Raw genomic sequence first — 22,194 nt, forward strand, 5'->3', positions numbered from 1 at the left:
GTGTGTGTGTGTGTGTGTGTGTGTGTGTGTGTGTGTGTGTGTGTATACATCATCTTACTGGAACATAGCTGACAGTTTCTGGGAAAGTAAAAAAGAGTTCTAAATGCACTGTGTCTTCTTGTAGGAACAATGAGTGCTCAATCTGTGGAAAAATGAGCAGGTTTTTCTCTGGAAGTCATTTTGCCAGTTTCTGTTTTACAGCACAAGGACGGGCCTACGGAAAAGTGGAAAAGAAATTAACAAAGTTTTTTTTCCGTAATCGTATAACCTATACAGCAGGTAGCTAGTTCAACTTTTCCATCAGCCAGAGAAACATCTTTTCATTTTAATTCTAAAGTTTTAACTAAAATATATTGGCATTCATGGTAAAGACAATAATTGGACTAGCTGATTGAAAGCTGCAGTGAAAGTATTATTTTCACCCACAGCCAAAAAGCCAAAGGTGGGAGTTAAAGTTTTCGCCTGTCTTTGTGTTAGCAAAACCTGATGAGCCACAGGATGGATTTTAATGAAACTTCAGACAGTAATTATCAAATATGCACCCACAACTGGTTACCTTTTAGAGACAATCCAATTCAAGATGGTTTCCACAGCTAATTGTTAAATGGCTATAACTCAGTTTTACAGATAYTGAGCTACATACAATTCGATGTGGTAGTTTCTGACAGTCATGCCCAAAACAAACTCAGAGCCCTATAACTGATTGAAAGAGATCTTTGCTGAAAAAAAWTGCCATTAAYTGTTGTAGTCTACCTCCCACATAGYAGACAGGTGTGGGCCAGAGCTGGTGTCAAGCTGGCCCTGCTAGCTGACTGCTGGCAAGTGGTTTATCAACCGGATGTGGGCCAGGTCTGGCAATGATGSCACTGTTTGTAAGATAGCATGCMATAACTGGCCCCATTATAGTGTAGTCTATGTGGTGCTGGCCCATGCACGGACCATCTCTGGCAAACCACATCTGGGTCATCAAAGGCCCATCATATTTAGTGCATTGTGTGGGCCAGAACTGGACCAGGTGAATTTTGCTATGTGGGCTCTGTCTGTTGGTAAAATTTCTCATGAATAATTTGATGTTATATTTAGGGTTGGGGCAAAATCGTACTGCGTGCAATTAATCGTCAGAAAAACTTTAGTCAGTTATTTTTTTGGCACTTGATTAATGCCACCAGGCAGATGGACTGGAGATTTCAGTCCACTCGATGCTTGTCTCTGCTTCAAATATGACAAGCATTTAAAATAAATTTCAGTAATTAATTCATCATAACTATGGTTGTACATAGTCTAGCAAAACATAATTTAAAAATTGATATTTAGCCTGAAGTTTGTACTTTTGACCCAATTTGGAACAGATTTTTACAGAGAGCAAATTTTTCCCACTAGAGTGATTTAAACTGGTCATGTGACTAGGACACGCAGGCGTCCAGGAACTCCAGAGGATTAATCGTCTTATTAATCATTATTGGCTAAATACCACAATTAATCATGATTCATTTTTTGTCAATATTGCCCAACCCTAGTTATATTGCAATATTTTTTAATATTGGTCGATTGTGCACTCCATTTATCAAGATTTTACCAAAACGCATGCAAAACTCATAAAAAGTTAGGGATATGGCTTTTGGGTGAAATTTCAGAATGAACCTAAAATGCAGTGTAACCTTTACAAGGTGAACTGAATGTGACCTCTAACTCCTGAATGCACCTGTCCAACTGTTCATTGTTTTTGTACTCTTTGCACAACTTGCTGGTCTAACAAGAACTTACAACAGTGATTTGATCTATGAATCGGTCAATAAATTTCCTGGATCAATTAGAAATGGTTAACCATCCTCCTCATCATGCTCCACATTTTGACACCATGAGACCATGAAAACGCCTAACAGTTGATCAGCAGAACCTCGCTAACCATAACTTTCGTTAGTATTGTATAACCCACCATTTATTACCATGATTTTAGTTTAAAACGTTAGCATGAAAGGCGGTGTGCAGTATGCATTCCTTTAAGGAATGCTAGGTCTTTCATTTGCATAGCTGAGCCAAAGAAAACATTTTAAGATGTCATTACTGGGTAAATGTCTTGAGTTAAGGGGTTTAGACAGGTTTTAGAAAACCAGAAATAGTGTAGCCATCCATCACAGAAATGTCTGGATTTTGATTTTTTTGACATTTTAAACCTACATATATGAACAACATGCAGAACGCTGTATTTTTCCCCCCTTCTGCTCTCGTGAAAATTTCTTTCTGGGTTGTGGGGGAGCTGGTACTGGTGCCTATCTCCACTAGTGGTGATTGTGTAAGAGGCAGGCTACACCCTGGACACAGGTCCATCACAGAAATCTGGATTCAGTATGTGAGAATAAAATGTGTTGTTTGAATCAAAAGTTGTGACAGTCAGGTAAACAACCATGTGTATTAACTAATAACCTTCAGTGTCCTTTCACATCGGATGTATGATGAAAATCATTCAGAACATTCAGTAGATTGTGTTTGCAGGCACTTGTAATAGAGTGATAGAGTATGAAGTGTATGAAACTTTCATAGCACAGTCATGGTGGTTTATTGTCAGCAGCATATTGGGGACCTGGGTGGAGCAGCATGGTGGCCTCTTTGTGGTGTCCCTCTCAAGTTGGTTGGTCTTTAGAAGACAATCACTTGTAGAGTTGGGTCTAGTGATTAAGTTCTCGGTATTTGTGAGATATTTGGCATGAACTAACAATAGAAATACGAGTTAAAAAGGCTTGGGTGTTGTCAAAGTACGTATACTTGTCTGGTATAAACCAGTAGGGCAAAGATAATGTGACTAAATTAGTCTGTAGTTTCTCTTTCATTAGATTTGTGTTATTCATTGATTTCCTTGAAATGGTGAAAGACTGCACTGTTTGAGGAAGTTTGTAAAGCTCTAATACCAAATCACTGTTGAAATGAATAGCCCGAGGATGAGGAGGTTGGATGAAGGGGGAAGTTTCACAAGTAAACAGTGCGAGGGTGAGTTCTCAGTGAAAGGTTAAAGACACCTACTGCTGCTGTTGACAATAGTTTCCAGTGAATTCAGCTTTTATCTGTAAAACAAGTCCCCAAATGTCATTTAATGATGTCATACACTCATTAGCATGTTATGCAGTGTGTTCTGCTGTGTGCCAGCCTTTCACATCTACACATCCTGCTCTCTGTGCCGTCTGTTTTTGTCACAGAGTGAAACAAGGCTGGAGCTGTGGCTGAAATGTGTCTCATTAATAAAGTGTCAGTGTAGCTGTTTGCTCCTTATTAGGAGCAAACATTTTTGAGAGGAAGGTTTGTGTGCGCTGAGGTGAAAGGTGAAAATGACCAAACATGGGCCTTAATTTGTAATGTCTGCATTATGCTTCTCACATGGTTGTGACAGTATTACAAAAATAGGTTTCCTCTCTGAGTAACTGATCTATGACCAGCGGTACAATTGCAGCACCAACCATCCAATCAGAACAGTTTGTTTATTCAGTTCTCTGGTTAAAATTGATGATGATGGCAAGGGGAGGGGAAAAAAAACATCACTCAGGATGACAAGAGGGAGTTTACTTAGTCTGAATTAGAAATGGAAATATAGTTTGCTGTAATAATGGATCTGGTATTGTTCAGAACTTAATTATTACTCACTGCTGAAAGGTGGAGATGGACAATAATGTTTTTGCCTGTGTGTGTGTGTGTGTGTGTGTGTGTGTGTGCGTGCGTGCGTGCGTGCGTGCGTGCGTGCGTGCGTGTGTGTGTGTTTGTACGTATTACTCTTTGAAAAATATCTCAGGAACCACTGAATAAAGTTAAATGAAACCTGAAGAATTTTATTAAAACCTAAAATTGTGTGTGATAATCACTAAGACTGATCCCCAACACATTTCCAATTTTTAAGACATTAACCATTTGAATTCAGCTCTGGCTGTCTGTTAGCAAAATATCTTATGTGTTTAACCAGGAAAATCCCACTGAGATCACAGATCTCTTTTGCAAGGAAGGCCTGGGCCTGAAGTAGGGYTGCGCGGTATATGCGGTAGACGGTAGAAACGGTATGAAGTTGGCCTACGGTAGAAATTTACCCTCTACCGTCCTATCGTCATTACATCATCGCACCTGTGTCAACAGGGCTCCGAGCGCAGAGACAACTGAGCAGGAGTTTGAAATATAATGAGGAAATTCTAGCTTTTTAAAACATGTACTGTATAGAGAGAATAAATCCTCAAAATTTCCTCCTCCCGCTGTAGAAAATTTACGTACGTCGTGTCGCGGGATCATTTCCTCCCTCCCTCTCCTCTCCTGTCGCTGCACGTCGTGCAGAGTGAAGCTTTAACAACTGTAGTTTTTCACACCCAATTGTCAGAGAAAAAAACTTGTTTTTTATGTATTGTTACCCACAGAGATTATTTAAAAAAGACGTGGAAGTTCGTTCAGTCGTAAATCCATCTTGCTAATGTAAAGTCGGCTTCCACTCTGATGATGATGATGATGATGAAGATGAGCGCGCAGCAGAGCAGCAGCTAATAAATTCAGCAGGGAGAAGCTCATTGTTTGGCAGGGAGATATTAAAGCAAAAACGTTGGGTTTAATTAAGATTACAGTTTTCTGCAAAAAAATGCTCTAAAAATTATATTATCTTAACATTTTATGATAATTCTCTACAGATATATACCGTTACCGTGAAGGGGTTCAATTAATACCGTGATATGAATTTGAGGTCATACCGCCCAGCCCTAGCCTGAAGGTAACCTGTGCATGTTTTTGGACTGTGGAAGGAAACCGGAGCACCAGGATAAAACCCACTCAAACACAAGATGGACATGCAAACTCCACACAGAAAGACCCCAGGTCTGAACCAGGGATCAAATTCTGGACCTCTCTGCTGTGAGGTAACCAGTGCTCACTACTAAGCCATCATGTGGCCATTATTTAAATAAACTTTGAGGAACTAATCATTCTATGCATCTCTGCAAGTGATTATCTTTTAGACCCAACTCAGTGCAAGATGTACAGGATCTCAGTCTGATGTAAAGTGCTGGAAGATCTAATTTAAATTTAGATAAGTTGTCTGTATGTACYCTTTTTATGAGTGCAGTCTGATTACAAGAAGAGTAATATAAAGAGCTATAGGTAGACACCATTCACAGTTACGTAAGCAGCCTTTTCCTATTAACAGATACTTGAGCGCTTCAGGGGGCCATCTGTGGTCTGGTAGGCTGACATTTAAAGCAGAAGCTTTTTATATATTTATAGCAAAACAGTTTCAGTGTGAAGAGTGCTTTAATAAGAATTGATAAAACTGTGTTCAGTACCCGACTTAATAATGTGTCACGTTGGAACAGTTAAATTATCAGTAAAATATGGGAATGTCCATTTTACATAAATTACAAAGGGCAGGCAAAATCATATAAGGTCAGCTTCTTCTATCTGTTTCAGCCTTATAAGGTTTTTTATTGTGGCCAACACAACATTGTTCAGTGTTTGTGATGTAGCCGACATCCTCACGTGACGCTGATTGTGACTTAAGTGGACACGACTGCAGTTAAAAACAACAGCACCAATGATGTACAGCAGGTGTGTCAAACTTATTCTCATTGAGGGCCACGCAAGCATTATAGTGGCTTTTGACTCAACAGGAAAGGTCACATTCCTCGTCTTATTGCCAYGGCTGAGCACAGCTAACAAACAGTTACTGAGCTCTACCTGGTATTTCCTACGTAGAAACAGCTTTTTAACTCATCCTCTTATAAACACTGAAAAGTACAACTGTACGCGTACGACTGACTAAACACGAAATAAATAATACAGAAATACTATTTAAAGTAAAAGTAAGAGAGTTTTACTCACTGTTGAGCTGTGGTACGTCTTGAATACGGAATTCTCCCACTTTCTGACAGGGAATTCCCATGCATAATCCACATGCATTATGGGAGATGTAGTTTATGGTCAGTACAGGGCAGTTCAGTTAAATTGCTCATATAAAAACTATCTTCATTTTAAATTATATTTGAAACATATTTTTTGGAGGGGTGTGTGTGTTTAGGGAAAGTCCCCTTTGGCTGGCTGGACAGAAAGGCCTTGAGTTTGACACGTGATGAAGAGCAGACTCAGTGACTGTAGTAAACATAAAATAACAACCTAAAAATGCTACTGGATGAAACATTTTGCACTGTGTTGAGATTTGCTTCACATTTTTACCATAATTAAGTGAAACAGTGATCTTATAGAGGCGCACACTCCTGTTTTGAATAAGTCAGCACAGCTTTTTTTATTACAGGGTGTTGACGGTTTATTAACTCTGCAGTTTCAAGTTGTTTCTCCTGTATTTAGTGCTGAACATTTGACTGTCACATTATTGGCTCCAGATGGACAAAAAAGTTGATCCATACTATAGAGTTACCAGTTTCTAAATTTAATTCAGTTCAGTTTAATTCTATTCGGTTTATTTAAGTTCACATTATTTATATAACACTAAATAATAAGAAAAACAAAAGGTCTAGATTTCATTGAAGTCTGACATTTACGCTAGTTTTAGACTAAGATTGTTCTGTTACTCTCAGCAGCCGTTTTGGAGGTTGAACCTAAATGGCAGGCAAAACACAAGGAGTATAAAAGTACCTTTATTAAATAAACAAAACAAAAGGCAACAATTGAGGGTGGCTGGCTGACTAAGAACAACACAGAGAAAGCTGAGGATAAACGAGAAATGATTCAGAGAAATCATGGAAGAAACAAAAGATTACATCATTGATAAACTGATAACACAAGTAGCAAGAATACAGATACAGAAACAAAAACTGTGGAACTAAGATGTAAAACATAAACAACCAAAACACAAGGGTCCTGACAGTTAAATTAAGAGTTGTGAATAACTCAGCTACTACCACAACAAACTTTGGCTCAATTTCTCTGTAATTTTTGCCATTTTTGCTTCCTAAAGTTGCTTAGCTTTGGTCTGCATGTTAAATTGGGTTGACTTAAAAAGTTATTCAGTCGTATTTCTATTTATTRCTCCCTGAGTTTTAATAAATATCTTTCAGTGGTTCTGTTTCAAAAGATATACACAATCTTGCCCGCCTTTTGCAGGGAGGAATAAATCTTGGTGTGCTTTAAAAAAGCAAACCAGTTATATGCAGTGTAATTTTTTTGTAGTTTAATAAAGACTACAGTCCAGTTTTCTATTTTAATATATTTAATTGAATGTATTCAGATGAGCATAATTATTAAACTCAAATTTATGAAACTCCTGTTTAACTGACTTCCTACTTCTCAAACTCTTTTTCTCTTTGACCAGTTTGAAATGATAAATTCAAATTGAATTGAAGACCTACCGTACATGTTTTATGTTGATCTTCTTTGTGGATTTTTAAGTAACTTTATTCAATAAAAAAATGATAGCTGATTATTCAGTAACCCAGATTTTACTGTAGGTCAGTAAAGGAGCGATAGCTTCTAATGAAAACATCTTGCTCCAGCACTATCTCCTAGCTTAACCCTTAATGGGGCTAAAGGTGTGAGCTTCAATGAAGCTTGTGGTTAGCTTGAGCTGGGCGAGTCAGTTGGAAAATCAATGAAAGCCAGATGTTCCCTGTTCTAAAGTTTCATCAACAACACATCTGTTAAGGTGTGCCTCCTCTGCACAACGATGTGCTTTATTTTCTTTTCCTCTGCAAAGACAGCCCATGTAAAATAGATTAACACGTTTGGTTTCTTAGCACTGATCTATCGTTCCTCCCTGCACATTTTTTATTTTAAATATCAGAACTGTGGTTAGCAGTTGTTCTGCTTTAAAACTTGCCACAACACCCCAGAAATAACAGCTAATTTTGTCCAGAAAGAGCTGTGGGCAGGTTAGAGTTCAGAGCTGACTTCCTGTGCGTGTGTGTTCAAATTTAAATCTCCCTAACCAATCATCTGGTATCACTGTGCAGAGCTGTGCTGTCCAACTGAGGCCTGAATAACTGAAGTGTTTCCTTATTTCATGTTTCAAGGGTTTGGTTTTGTCCTGATGTGTTTGTTTGTTTTAGAGCTCCCTAAAGCCAAGTCTTTCCTAAACTGAAAAGCAAAGCCTCTTCACTCATACTGTTTTGCAGGAGAAACCTTTTTTCCCCCTCTCTTTTCCTGATTGTCTCCCCTCCCCTGTTTGGCGTTCCTCTCTTTGCAGCTGCATTGCTGCTTACCGGGTCCAGATGGACTCGCAGCTTCAGTGAAAGTAAAAAAAAAAAAAAAAAAAACAGTTAAATGACCTCCCACTCAAAACTAAAACAGAAAACAAAGATATCCTGTTGGTGGAAGTGCCTTCAGCAGAAACAAAGCTGACACCTGCATTTGTTGGTGTTTTACTCATTATTTAAGAGGAGTTTGTGGGTTTATACAGAGCTGATTCTWCAAGTTTATATCTGTCACATATTGTAGGTCAGCAGCCACGGTACATTCTGCTCACATTAGTACAAGTTCTGTTTCTAATAAAAAAAACCTTTTGGTTCTGTGAAATACCTGACACGTTGCCTTTGGCTTCCACACATAATAGAGAGGCTGTTCACCACCTTTCATACACAAGTATTCAGCTAAGATTATATGTTGAGAAATGACAAAGTTTTARTTGTTTTGGTCAAACCTTAAAAATAATCTCACAGGATACAGTGTCACTCTCAGAGTATATGTTGGGAATGACTCTCCTCACCTACCACGTCACATTTGAGCTCAATCTATAAAACTGAGTTATAGACATTATTCGTGGAAACCAACTTGAATCGGGTTAACTCCAAAAGCCAACTTTAGTTACACTTTTTCAAGTTGCATTATTTTGGGTTTCATATTTTGAGATTTAGCAACACGGTAATTTGAAGTTTTCTGTCTTTCAATCTATGCACCTTCTTCACTGGTGCCTCTACAGCATGGTTCGACTCRGCTCTTCATGGTTCCAAGGCTTTTCCACTAGCAAGGATTTACGGAACCAGACCCTTTTTTCAGAACTTACTTCACTGTGGTTCCAAGTGTGCCGTGCTGGCCTGAAAACATGATGTCAGWAGATTATTGGTCACTGATTGTTTAGGGGGTGGAGCCACTGGTTGCATCACAAGAGCTACTCTCACAACAAACCAATTTACCATTTACAATAACAACGTTACCATGTCCTCCATTGTTATGAATGAATGAACAAATGATACTTCATTGATCCCAAGGTAAAATTACAGTTTAGAACACCTGTTCACAAGACAGAACATAAACAAACATAGGAGAACAGGTGCCCCCTGGTCATGCAGCCATAGACCCTGCACAGAGCAAGGATCATCATCAATCATGACATCATGAGTAGGCGCTACCCTTGAAAGAAAAATGAAATACCACATAAGGATAGATGAGGAAAAAAAACATCATATTATATCACGAAAAGTGACACACTATTGTATTTGCATAAAAAACCCTCTGCACAGCAAAGATYGGGGTACAGTTGAAGATAAGGAGGGTGTAAGGGAGGGGGGGATAACACAGGTAGCTACGAGCAAAGGCATTGAGAGAGATAAGGGAAGTGTATCTGAAGCCATGAACTGTTGTATGCACATGCGTGAGCATCTGAAAATAAAACCGTCTGTGACCAGTCTCTGAATAGCACCGTCCAGCCATAGTCCCAGAACAGTGATGTTATTATCTGTGCCACCTTCAGCAATGCTTATGTTGCGTATCTTTTCGGGGTCTTCTTCTATTATGTTTATTGGGGGCCAAAAACATGTAAAATAGGTTGCCTTCAGGCCCAGGCCTCCCTTGAAATAGAGATCTGCAATCTCAATGGGATTTGCCTGGTTAAAAAATGGTAAAAAATAAAAATAAAAAAAGCTAAATGGAGCATAACCACCACCAGCTGGTAAGGCGTGTGTCAATCTTCAGACTCTGGGATCGCCCAACTTTACAGTGAACCCGGCTACTAGAGCTGTTACTGAAGTTTAATGAAAAACCACTCGAATTGTGCTGTAGTTGCGCTACTTAGTGGAAAAGGGCCACTAGATGTGTTTATGTACTATCCAGTTTCTTTGTGTTATACGGTATTTGTCCTGATAGAGGTAGTTAGTGCTGTTTGCTGTGGCACTGCTGCTGTCATGCTCTTTAATTTGTCCCCTACGGGCTCTTCAGATAGGGTTTGAACACAGAGGTGACGTGTTGTTCCTCACCACACATCTGTGGCAAACTTGTACTTGAACAAAAAACACTGAAKCAGGTCATGTGCGAAGCAAAGAATCAAAGTACATGCTGCCAAAGCCTTTGATTGTGTGAGATTACAGAAAGTATTTCTGAGACTGGTGTCAAGATGTCCATCGCATTATTTTAAATTAATAGCACAGTGTAAGCAGAACTTCCTTAATTATTAGTAAACATGACTTTGACATTTGCTTCAACTCAGTTTTTCCATAACAGTAAAAAAATACTGTTTTTTTCCTCTCTGAAATAGCTGATGACAGTATTACACACTGCGTCTTGACCTTTATGCTAAGTAGTAATTTTTAACATACTGCCATTTTCATCCCAGGAACTGTTTGTTTATAATAAATGAAAGAGAAAATATAAACCTTTTTGGTTTCTGTGACCAAATATGAACAAATAATATCTTGCTTATTGATGACTTATTGAACTGCTGCACTAGAGCTCAGAACTAACAAGCTCAGTCTGAAATATAACCAAGACCAATCTTAAAACATCTCCTATCTCAAAATGATCACAGCGGTTCATACAAGCACCACTTTCAAATTTCAAACTTTTCTTTTGCAAAACATGGGTGTTTATGTAAAGTTCTGAGGTAAATTAACACTTACAGAGGCAGCAGTAGTGACGTGTAGCACTTCTGGTACAGCCTGAGTCACTTCCCGCTGCAATTTTATATTATTTATGCTGTAACCATGCCACATGAAACTGAGGGCGGTGTGAGGGTTTAAATAGCATCATTTGCATGAACCACTGTGGAATTTTAACAATTGGAGGTGTTTTAYGACAGTGACGATCTGCTTTGGAAGGAGTTTGCTTGGAACTTTTTGACAGGTTAATATTGGTTCTTCCAAAGTGGATCAAAGCCATCTTAAATAAACTCAGTCTTCAAAATGTCATAACAATTCAAGCAAAGGCTATTTTTTAAATTATATATTTCACATTATATGGTTATTTCAGGAGAAATAAAATACATTTATATATATATATATATATATATTCCCAGCCTGAAACACCACTGCTCTCAGCTGCTACTATTTATTTTCCCCAAAGAATCACAGAATTATACATAAAACTAGGACAAACTGGAACCTTTTTGTAAACACTTTTCTGCATGTGAGTCCCTGGGTTGAATTAAATGTGCTTTGAAATGGTCAGTGGCAGCGTTCTGCAGGCTGAAGTAAACTGACCAAGGTTCTGATGCAGATCCTTCCCAGTCAGAGTGATGTTTCTGCCTGMTCTTAAAAGCATGATGTAAGAGTATAACCACACCATTACTCACTGGTGCATGCAGGAAGAGCGAGTGGAGCCTGCACACTTTAACTGTTTAAGCCGTGGATCAGCCGTCACGCCTGTCAGACTCAGATGTGGAAATAATTACTCATATTTTCTTCCAAAGAAAATCAGTAAATTGCTTTATATTTACTCAACTCAACTGAGTGGAACCAGTTTACATAACATGAATAAGTAAGTTCAACATTCATTTTTGGAGTGCTGTGAGGAACTAGAAATACATGTGGTTTTAACTTAGAACCGTTAGACAATTGTGTGATAAATAACAGGCCTATTGTGCACCTGATTGTGTGTACTTCCTACCTGGAATGATGTGGTGAGATCTGCTGGGGATGACTCTCAGCTCCTATAAATACAGTATATGAGTCACAGCCCTTTTTGTGCCAGCCATCTTGAATGTGAGAGTTTCATTACATTTTGTTCAGCAGTTCAGGAAATCTTTTGCTTTGAAAACACACACACAGGCAAAAACATCATCTGTCACCTTTTGCCTTTCATATCAGCACATCCAGGCCGCTGTAAGTTGTCTCTATAGATTATGGGTGCCAAAAAACTGGTATCACCAAAAACTTTGTGTTTTTTGAATAGAAATCGCGAGCTTTTTTTGTTTTTTCATCCATGAGCAGCAGAGAATTGGAGAATGACCATGTATGATGTAACTTACAATGCATGCGTGTCAGCATCTTGAATTATACTGCTGGTCATTACTAATTGATTCTACATGTTTGTTGATAACTTTTAAATTAAAACCTAAGTTTTGTCTTGTGTCCAAAACAAAACAAAACAAAACCTCTGCACTCTGTCTGTAGTCTGAGGTGTGTTATGAGTGTGACTTCCTTCCTCTGTATCRTTGCAGGGTACGAAAGAGGACCCACCTCAGCTCAAAAAGCCAAAGTTCCTGAGCAAGGCTGGTTGGATGAAGAAAGCTCACGGCAAACTGTTGACGAGCTACAAAGATCGATTCATCCACGTGGAAAAGACAGAGCTGGCTGTGTATGAAAATGAGGTACAGCACGTGTTATAAGCACTAACATGAATACACTGACGGCTCAGCGGAGCTATATTATTGTAGCTTGTTTGGTTCTGGTTGTGATCTACTGTATGTGCACTTTGTGTTTTAGGACCTGCAAAACTGCTTGGAAAGGTTTGACCTGGAGAACTACGATAAGTGTCACGAATTAAAGAGCCCATTCAAGAAAAAACACAGGCTGATACTGATACGATCCCCCAAGCCTGGAAACAAGGTGAGCTGGGAGACGCTGTGGTGCTCAGTAAAGTCTGAAACATACTCGCTCCGACGCCGACTGGTCGACGCGTGGTCACATGGTTGTTCGGTGTTTGTTTTCACACAGACCTTTCATAGCTCCAGAGACATATTGCGCCAAGCTCCTGGGAATCCCCTCCCACTGCAGCATACGTCACTGTTTCTGAGTTTCTTCCCGCTACAGTCGATAATGTAGAAAAAAAAGTCAGACTCGTCACTCACCTGACGTTTTTTTTTTATCCACATCTGTCCTGGTTAAAAGCTCCACAGTTTTTATCAGTCAGATTCCTCCGTGCACAGCGTCTGTTTTATCTCCATTCATGAATTTTTCACAGTTTGACTATCTTTATAAAACACTTCTTTCTGTAACAGTCGGCTCTGGAAGTGAGTCGTTTATTTTTTTTGTTTTTTTTTTACCGAGTGTCTGAGTGCTTTCGGCACAAACAAACATGCCCATGAACATCAGACCGATCACACATTACCGTCATCGCGGGAGGGGGGTAAAAATTTCTGCCGGCGGGTTGTGCCAAAAGGGGCGACCGAGCCGACGCCGCGAACACCGGTGATGTAATTTTCATCATGAAACTGCAACAATCCGTGCCGACATCGGCAGTTCGGAGGGAGTATGTTTCCAGTTTAAGACCTGAATGAGTGCAGCATTTTAATGAATCGTAATTACAGGTGTGGGATTTCTTACATGCTAGTGCAAATCTAGCTGAGAGTGTTTCAAAACATGTACTGTAAAATTACTATACAGCACGTACAATGATTCATTGTCTTTTTTTTGTACTTGTGAACCACTTTGGTCAACATTGTTGTGTTTTGAATGGGCTAAAAAACAACAAAACAAGGTGAATTTATTTAGTTTATTTGCATTGACTGAATACATTGGCTTAAAGTTCTGAGCACCATTTTATTGTCAGTGATTGACTTTGCTGCTTCTGTTTGTTTCATTATAAGATTTTGGTGATAAATAAGAAACAAAATTCCACCTAACCTGTCATCTATAGAGATATATTAGGGGTTTACCACCTAGTGRTCCCAATGCTAAAGTCATTTATTATTATTTTAAAAAAATCAGTTAAGAATCCGTTTGTTTTCCTAAAGACAGAGCGCCACTGGTGTCTACACCAGATTAAATGTTGAGCCGTTAACCTTATGGAGACAGTTTAATACATAGATCGTAGTTCTTGTTATCACTGCCTTTATATCATTAGTCTAATTAATAATAAGTCTTTACAATGCTGAACAACTTTTCCAATGCCCGGTATTTAGAAGTGCTGCTGCAGATCTTACTGAATAAACAACAGCTGGTGAACTTAAAAGACCCTCCAGTGTTTCTAAAAAGAGTTGCAGAGGATATTTATAAAAAAGGTTGAGAACAATTACCGTATTTATTCGTGTATAATACGATCTCATGTTTAATACRACCCCCCATTTTTTTTGAGCTTAAAAAGCATAAAAAATGAAATCCTCAAACTACCTCCAATTTCATACAGACTTCAAGATTTTTCAGACTTTGCAGTCTTTATACATATCAGTAAAATGATCATTGGACTGTTCATTTTATTTTAACAACATATGTACTAAAACGTACTTTGACAAGAAATAAATATCAGCTGTAGCAGCATCATATGAATTCTGGCATTTTACACATAGTCCACCACGATGCGCCAACACAMAAGTCAGAGACKTCACATGAGATTTGGGYCATCTTCAAGCAGGTACAAGCAGATTACTTCCTACTCGCGAGCGCCCCCTCTGGTGGGGAAACTTTTTTCAGGGATACAAACCTTTTTAGAACACCGGTAGACGGCAGCCATGTGTGTTTGTTGTTGTTCGAGCGGCGGCTCGGTCACACGCTAATGTCATTAGTTTGTTATCATTACTGAGCTGCAGGACTACCCCCCCCCTTTTTTTTTCACATCATGTCACCTGCTTAGATCTGTTACTATCTCGTTCTGAAGCACCTGAGGAGTATCAGAGGTGAGCTCATTTCAACTGCTTTTTACAACACGGTCTCATTTCCGGACTCAATATTTTTTGCCAATATTTCAGTTAAAATACATAAGTAAAAATATTTATCTGAGTATAATACTACCCCCCAACTTTATGGMTGATTCTATGGATTAAATTTTACGCATTATACTTGAATAAATACGGTACATGAGTTGTAGTTATACACAGTATATTTCAGCTGTGAATTTGACTTCACATCAACAGTTCTTTTTTTTTTTCATTAAAAAATACCAATTCACAACTCCTCAGGTCACTGGAGCAAACAGATCCARTTCAAATCCAGTTTCATTTAGTTCAATTTTATTTCATTCCTGTACAATCTGCGTCAGTTGTAAACAACTGGATTCTAATTCAGAACATGTTAAATAAAATGACATTCAATCCAATTATAATACMATAATAACAGATTTCATRTAATCKGACACTTTGAGGTGRTTTTCGCTCCCTCATGTGTATCAGTTCACCCCAGCTGCACCACAMTAGGAACTTGCTGTCACTTTTTAACCTAATGGCCCAAATTTTCATGATATAATTTTCCCCATTTATATAAACTTACTATACTGTAACTGACTGTCTGGGACAGGTCTGTGAACAGCTTTTTTTTAAACTCTCCTCTGTTTTCTTACAGTCTTTAAAATAAAACATGCCACAATTATTTTCAGGCTGTTTTKCAAATTCTGCATTTTTTTTTCCAAATCTATCACACGTTTTGTTTCCAGACCATCTTACTCTTTGGCAGTTTTCCAAGGGCCAGACCTGACAGGGTACGTTTTATCATCATGTCATTTTTAGCCCCAGAGAGAAAGAAAAAGAACTGGATGTTACTGTCCATTTATCTACGGCTCAGCGGTGTCAGGAGACGTTACATCTTGTGTATTTTGTGTTAAACATCAACAGATGCAATTTAAAATAAAACAGAGGTTGAACTGTAGCATTTCTAGGCTTTTCAAAATGTTCCCAAATATTACTGACATTTGTGACAGATTTTCCGATGCTCTTGTAAACTGACAAAGACACATACACACATATTTTCTAAAAGAGAATACTTGCAAATATTCTTTAGTCATACATTTACACTTGGTTAATTTACCAGCCTTAAGTTTCGTTTTTTTTAGAAAGGAAAATTTACCTTTTCTCATCCTTTATGTGATAATGATCCACTTTAGAGTTGATAAAGGTAATATCCAAATCTACCACAAAGAGAAGACTGCATGAAAGTAAATACAGAGGGTTCACTGCACGGTGCAAGCCACTCATAAGCCTCAAGAATAAAAAGGCTAGATTGGACTTGGCTAAAAAAAAACAACTTAAAAAAAGCCAGCACAGTTCTGGAAGAACATTCTTTGGACAGATAAAACCAAGATCAACCTCTACCAGAATGATGAAAAGAGAAAAGTATGGCGAAGGCGTGGTACAGCTCATGATGCAAAGCATCCCACATCATCTGCAGAGCAATGTGATGGCTTGGGCRTGCATGGCTGCCCGTGGCACTGGGTCACTAGTGTTTATTGATGATGTGACACAGGACAGAAGCCGCTGGATGTGCCTGGCAAATACAATTAGAAATGAAATCCTGGGAAGATACACTATGACTTTAATGTCTTTGCAGACAGAGGATATATTTGTAAATAAATGTATATCAGTGTAGAAGTTTACCAGTGAGTACAGGGTACAGTGATGTGTGAGAGGTTTGTGATGAGTCACAACGCTCTATGATAAGCAACATCGAACATGCGCAGGTATTATTGTACAATCATAACACTTCCAAACCTTTCTTTATTGGTTTAGGAGTGAGATCCTGAACTTGTTGGTAGTTGTTAGTCTATTGTTGCTCTTCCTCCTGAATGAGGAGAGGGTGGTCTGAGTGAGATGTGAGGAGCTCCTTGGCTGCCTCTTGTGTTCTCCAGGGTAACCCTGCTCTGTTCTGTGAGGTTGAATAGAATGAAAAAAAAACATTTTGAGAGTAGGGCAGCAGTAGTGTGCTCTTTAAACAGTGCTGTCGTGCCACTGTTCAGATACTCAAGCTTGATAAAAAGTGGATATCTGAATGCAGGGAACATGATGCTTTACTCCACCCGCAGGTCCATGATGTAAAGTTTCAGACTCAGTCTGCTGAGGAAAAGGAGGCTTGGATTAAAGCCTTGAGCGACTGCATCAATCGTGCAAAAAACAAAGTCTTTGATGAGGTAAACATCTGTTTGATGCAGAGTCACAAAATCTCTGTCACTTATTGTCCATACATGCAGCTTTCAGAGCTCAGATGTTTTTATGTTTGCCACAGGTAAAGATTGATGAAAGCATTAATTTAGAGCATGTTACTCGAACAAGGCCCAAAGGTAACCGGAACAGGCGGCCACCAACCAGGATACACATGAAGGAGGTACGTATGTTGTATGTCAACAGGTGGGTACACACGTCAGCCAGAATGAGTGGTTGAGGATTTTAGAGAAATGTCTTTTTGTTTTCTCCCTCTTCTTGAGGGATTTGGTAGTAGCCTGTTTAGTTGGTTCAGACACAGTCAGTAGATGTCAATTCAACGCACTAAACGGAATCATTCCAGTTGATTTGAGTTACCATCAAAACACTGAAGACACTATTTAATTGTATTAAATTTTATTAACTGAAGAAATTTTAGTTTACTAAGAACAGAAACCGTCCGTCCATCCGTCCGTTTTCTTCTGCTTATCTGGGGTCGGGTTGCGGGGGCAGCAGCCTAAGCAGAGAGACCCAGACTTCCCTCTCCCCAGCCACTTGGGCCAGCTCATCCGGGGGAATCCCAAGGTGTTCCCAGGCCAACCGAGAGACATAATCCCTCCAGCGTGTCCTGGGTCTGCTTGTATCCACAATCTCTTTCTTTTAATAATAATAATAATGCATTTTATTTGTAAAGCACATTTCAGGACACCCAAGGACACTACAATAGAAAAGAAACAAATGTAAATACATAGAGTGATAGGGTAGTGCGGCAGAAACATGGAAATGTGGAGTACATAACAGTCATGTAAAGAAATACAAAAAATAGATAAGTTGAACAATAGGGTTGTGGGGGAGAAACAGAAATGAGGACTACAAAACAGTCTTATATTGAGGTACAATCGGAGTTAACTGTAGGCTAGTCTGAAAAGATGTGTCTTCAGGCCAGTCTTAAACAGGGAGAGAGAGGTTGGATTGCATAATCTGTGGGGTAGTGAGTTCCAGAGCTGTGGAGCAGAGCGGCTGAAAGCTCTGCTCCCCATGGTGCTGAGGCGGGCAGGGGGTACTGAGAGTTGGAGGGAGGAGGCAGATCTTAGAGAGTGGGAGGGTGTGGAGATGTTTAGGAGGTCAGACAGGTAAGGAGGGGAAAGATTGTGGATAGCTTTGAAAATGTAGGAGAATTTGGATCCCTACCCAAAGCTTGTGACCATAGATGAAGGTAGGAACGTAGATCGAGGTAAATCGAGACATTCAGCTCCCGCTTCACCACAACAGACCGGTACAGTGCCCGCATCATTGCAGATGCAGCACCAATCCACCTGTGGATCTCCCGCTCCATTCTTCCCTCATTCATGAACAAGACCCCGAGATACTTAAACTCCCCCTCCCCCCACAGGAGTCCCAGAGGGACACGGTCGAACGCCTTCTCCAAGTCCACAAAACACATGTAGACTGGTTGAGCGAACTCCCATGTTTCTGTTTGCAAATGGTTTTTGGTTATAGTTGTATTAAGATGTTTAGTCAAACATTGTCTTATACACTGTCTGAACAAATCAACTAATTATTGAACATGTGTGTGAAGATGATCCCTGAATAGGATAATAAATTTGTTTTCCTTTGATCCAAAAAGAGTATTTGAAAGTCTTTAGTGTAATGAAGAAAGTGCAGTGCATAGTTTAAATAAGTTAACTTCCTGGTATGGATTATTTTAACCTCTAGGTGGCGGATGTTTCCTCTGATGGCATCCTGCGTTTGGATCTTGATCTTGAGGATGCAGTGATGCCAAATGGAACCCATCGTACCACTACCAATGATCCTGAGACCTCCAGAGAGGCTCAGCCGGATGCCGGCAAAATTTCAGAAAAACCATTCGAGCCGGTTGTTGAGGAGGATGCTCAGACAGAACCAGAGGTCACGACCCAGAAAAAGGCCATCAAACCTCCTATGCCACCTACCAAAGAGGCTAAATCCAAGCCGGCACCTGTGGATGAACCTGATACAGACGATAGCTCAGAGAAAAAGGTTTGTGTATTGTGTAACTGCAGAGATATTTGTGGAAGTCTTTTTTTATTTATTTTTTTTTCTTTTTATGTCCCGAAGCCACCGATGCCTCCATCAAAAGAAGCCAAACCCTGTGGACCACCTGCTGAAGAATCTGCAGTGGATCAAAAAGCTGGTGTTAAGAAAAAGACAGGACCACCGCCCACCCCTCCAAACAAACCAAGCTCCAGTGGCTCCTTGAGCAACCTTACAGAAATCTCACCGTCTAACTCCCACCCTCCCCCTCCTCCATCCAAAGAGAAAAAGCCCTCGAAAGAGCTCAGTCAGCAGGTTCAAGGCGCAGCTGATGAGAAGAAGGAGAAAGAGGAGGATAGTGGGAACGAAACACCAGAAGCAGCTGTGGAAACCGAGGAGCTGAATTTAGAAGACGATAAACTGGAGAGTATCCCTTCAGAAGTTTCTGATGAAGAGACACCTGAGAGCAGTAAGACGTCTGACCACGACCAAGAAAAGCCTTCAGAACCACAGAGAAGGAGCCCAAATCCTGTGAACTCCAACATAAGTTCTGAGAAACACACTCCACCTGCCACGCAGAACAAAGAAGACGCCTCGTCTATAACTCAGCCTGATGAGGCATTGAACTCTACAGCCTGCGATACTGCACCTCTTCAAGCACCAGGGACCCACCCCCAGAGTACCGTCCCCTCAGTGCTTGTCTCTTGTAACGAGCCCCTCACTGACAGCCTCRGCCTTCTATGTCATTTGTCTGAAGAGAAGAAAAAGAAGGCAGAGGAAAAATCCRTAGACAGTGGTCAGCACTCAGACGATGAGAGTGAAGGCTCCGGGTATGAAGACATGGGGGCTTCTACAGCTGCACTKCGGGGAAGCAATGCCGCCCTGGACGTTTTGGACGCCTGTGACAACAACGCCGAGATATCTGTTGTTTTAAGGCCATCGGCTGACCTTGAGGTTAGACCAAACGCTCTCCCCTGTCGGCGGTCGCAACCGTTTCAGAAACCCCCCAAACCCCAGACCAAGCCCAGGTCGGCTTCCATCAGCGACCTGCTGTCTGAGTCTTCAAACTGCACACAGAAGAAACAGTGCAGCAGAGCGGTGGCGAAAAAACCACCAGCTCTAAACGATGACGTCACGAAACTGGAGACTGAAGTGGCTCTGGAGATGGAAAAAACCAGCGAGCTCCTGAGCAAGGCACAGGGGGGAAGTTGTGGGGAGGACGTGCCAGAGGATCTGTTGGCTAAAGCCTTGGAGAAACTGAAGAAGGCTGAGCACGTCCTCAAAGAGGTCAAGAAACTGAAGCTAACAAAAAATTCAAACAACAGGAAGAGCTGGTGAATACCAGTTGCAGCAGAGCGACTTGGACTCGACTGATTGTTAARCATGGACAGTGTTTTAGCGGCTGTAGATTAGAAACCCCAGTCATGTCCAATATTCACCAGGTAGATTTGCAGGAGGCCTATGCGAAGTGTATTAGGGCTACAAAAAGAGCCATGTGGGACTAGCATATTCACAGTTTGCTTTTCCTCTGCAATACAGAGATCTGTCCTGGATTGTTTTAAATGGTYTAAGGAAGTTCCACTCGATTGTTAGGTTTGAAAAAGCTAAAGGTTTTCAGTCCAAAATGTAGCTGATGCTGAAGAAATAGAACGTTTATTTGATTTACACCAGGTTGACATGAAAAACCCCTCGGTACAAAACCTGCAAGTTGGTGGAAATTGCAAGTCTGTTAGATAAAATTGGGAGAAACCAGTATAAGTCCACAACTAAGGGTTCAGGGTGTGACGAGTGTTCRCTTCATGGACAGAAGAGTCCGGCTTTTGAAAGGTTTAACCTGAAGCACGTTTGCTTACAATTAACTCAGTGCAATTATTTTTTTCTGCAAAGTAATGCGTAGTGTTCCTCAGTATATTTGTGTTGTCTTTTTCTGGTGTATGAAATAATCAGATATTTGCTGAGAAAAAAATAAAGTGACTTGAAGGCGCTCACAACACAATAATAAAAACAAGAAGTGCTGAAAGGGTTAACGCCAAACTGAACACAGGTTTTATACGGTTCATATGGAAACTTAAAGGCTCTTTTTATGTTGTCAGTTTTTATGAGGGAATTTTTATTTTACTGTAAATACTTTTATCGTTTTGCTGTAGATTTTATGTTGTTAATCATAGAAGAGTGAACATGTGTACCTTAGCTCAGGAGTTCTTACAGTTATTGTCTCAGACTAAACACACAAATAAAGCAAATGAAGGAATACTTTGGTTTCGCTTAGAAAGACTGCAGTTTTAATATGCAATTTTATTTTAATTTGTACATAGAACAAAGTGCCTTTAGAAGCTCAATCTCTTTAAATTCAGCTTTCCATAAATGTGTTTTAATAATGTTTGTACGATGATCAAGAAAAAAATTAATCTMGCAATTGGAAGCATAAAAGTATTAACAAATCATTTCTCATTTTTAATCAAGTATTTTGTAACCAGAAGACCATTTTAAATCTGCCTCATATAAATTAAATAAGAGTATTTTTTAGTATTGGATACTGTTTTGTATGCTGATTAAAATTTTATAATGCTGAAATAAAGAAAGGGAAAATGTTTGTGTTTTTGTCTTTAATTTAACTAGGATACATTATAGGAGCAATCTGTCTGTGTTTTATTTATTTTTAATTTGACAAAATTTGATTATGCATGAAGGCCATTTTAAATTCCTCATCTATTTAATGTAAGTTTTTGTGGGTTCATGAAATGCTTTTTGTATGTTTCAAGTCGTAATGCTATAGCAAGGGAGTTCAAGTTTAAATCTGCAGAGAGAGAAGTAGTTCAGACTGGTTGAAATATATGCTAATTTAGTAGATGTGACCAAATTAGCATAGATTCCTCTTTTACAAAACAATGCAAGGTGTGGAGTTCAATTCTAAAGGTTATTGAGGAAAACAAACAGTAAAACTAAAAACATTTAGTATCATGTATTTTTAATTGAGAGTTTTAGGAAATACTATGCTAATAATTAGTAAATATTAAAATCTCTGCTTGTAGAAATGAAATGTTAATACACCATGTTCAAGTCAATATTTTCAAAAATGACTGATTTGTAGTATTTAAAAAATATTTTGCCAGTTTAAAAAAAAAAAAAAAAAAAAAAAAAAGATTTCGCAATTACTCATGTCCAGTGATATACTGTAGATCATTGGTTCCCAAAGTTAGGGTCGGGATCCCTACGTGGGTCACAAA

General features: G+C 39.4%; 1 protein-coding gene across 2 annotated transcripts in view; it reads left to right on the forward strand.

Annotated features, from left to right (window-relative positions):
* The window catches only part of plekho2 (pleckstrin homology domain containing, family O member 2), a 25,339-nt gene extending 3,779 nt beyond the window's left edge, over positions 1-21,560 (forward strand). Inside the window, exons 2-7 of one of the 2 annotated variants that reach the window (XM_014021186.1) lie at positions 12,332-12,481; positions 12,597-12,719; positions 16,840-16,944; positions 17,040-17,138; positions 18,671-18,973; positions 19,052-21,560. In XM_014021186.1, coding sequence (XP_013876640.1) covers positions 12,332-12,481; positions 12,597-12,719; positions 16,840-16,944; positions 17,040-17,138; positions 18,671-18,973; positions 19,052-20,305 — 2,034 coding nt within the window. In that variant the 3' untranslated portion in view covers positions 20,306-21,560. Of the gene's footprint in view, positions 1-12,331; positions 12,482-12,596; positions 12,720-16,839; positions 16,945-17,039; positions 17,139-18,670 lie in introns of both variants that reach the window. The other variant, XM_014021185.1, reaches the window with a different exon arrangement.
* Positions 21,561-22,194: the final 634 nt, after the last annotated feature.

This window comes from Austrofundulus limnaeus, unplaced genomic scaffold, assembly GCF_001266775.1.
Source record: "Austrofundulus limnaeus strain Quisiro unplaced genomic scaffold, Austrofundulus_limnaeus-1.0 Scaffold281, whole genome shotgun sequence".
Lineage (NCBI taxonomy): Eukaryota > Metazoa > Chordata > Actinopteri > Cyprinodontiformes > Rivulidae > Austrofundulus > Austrofundulus limnaeus.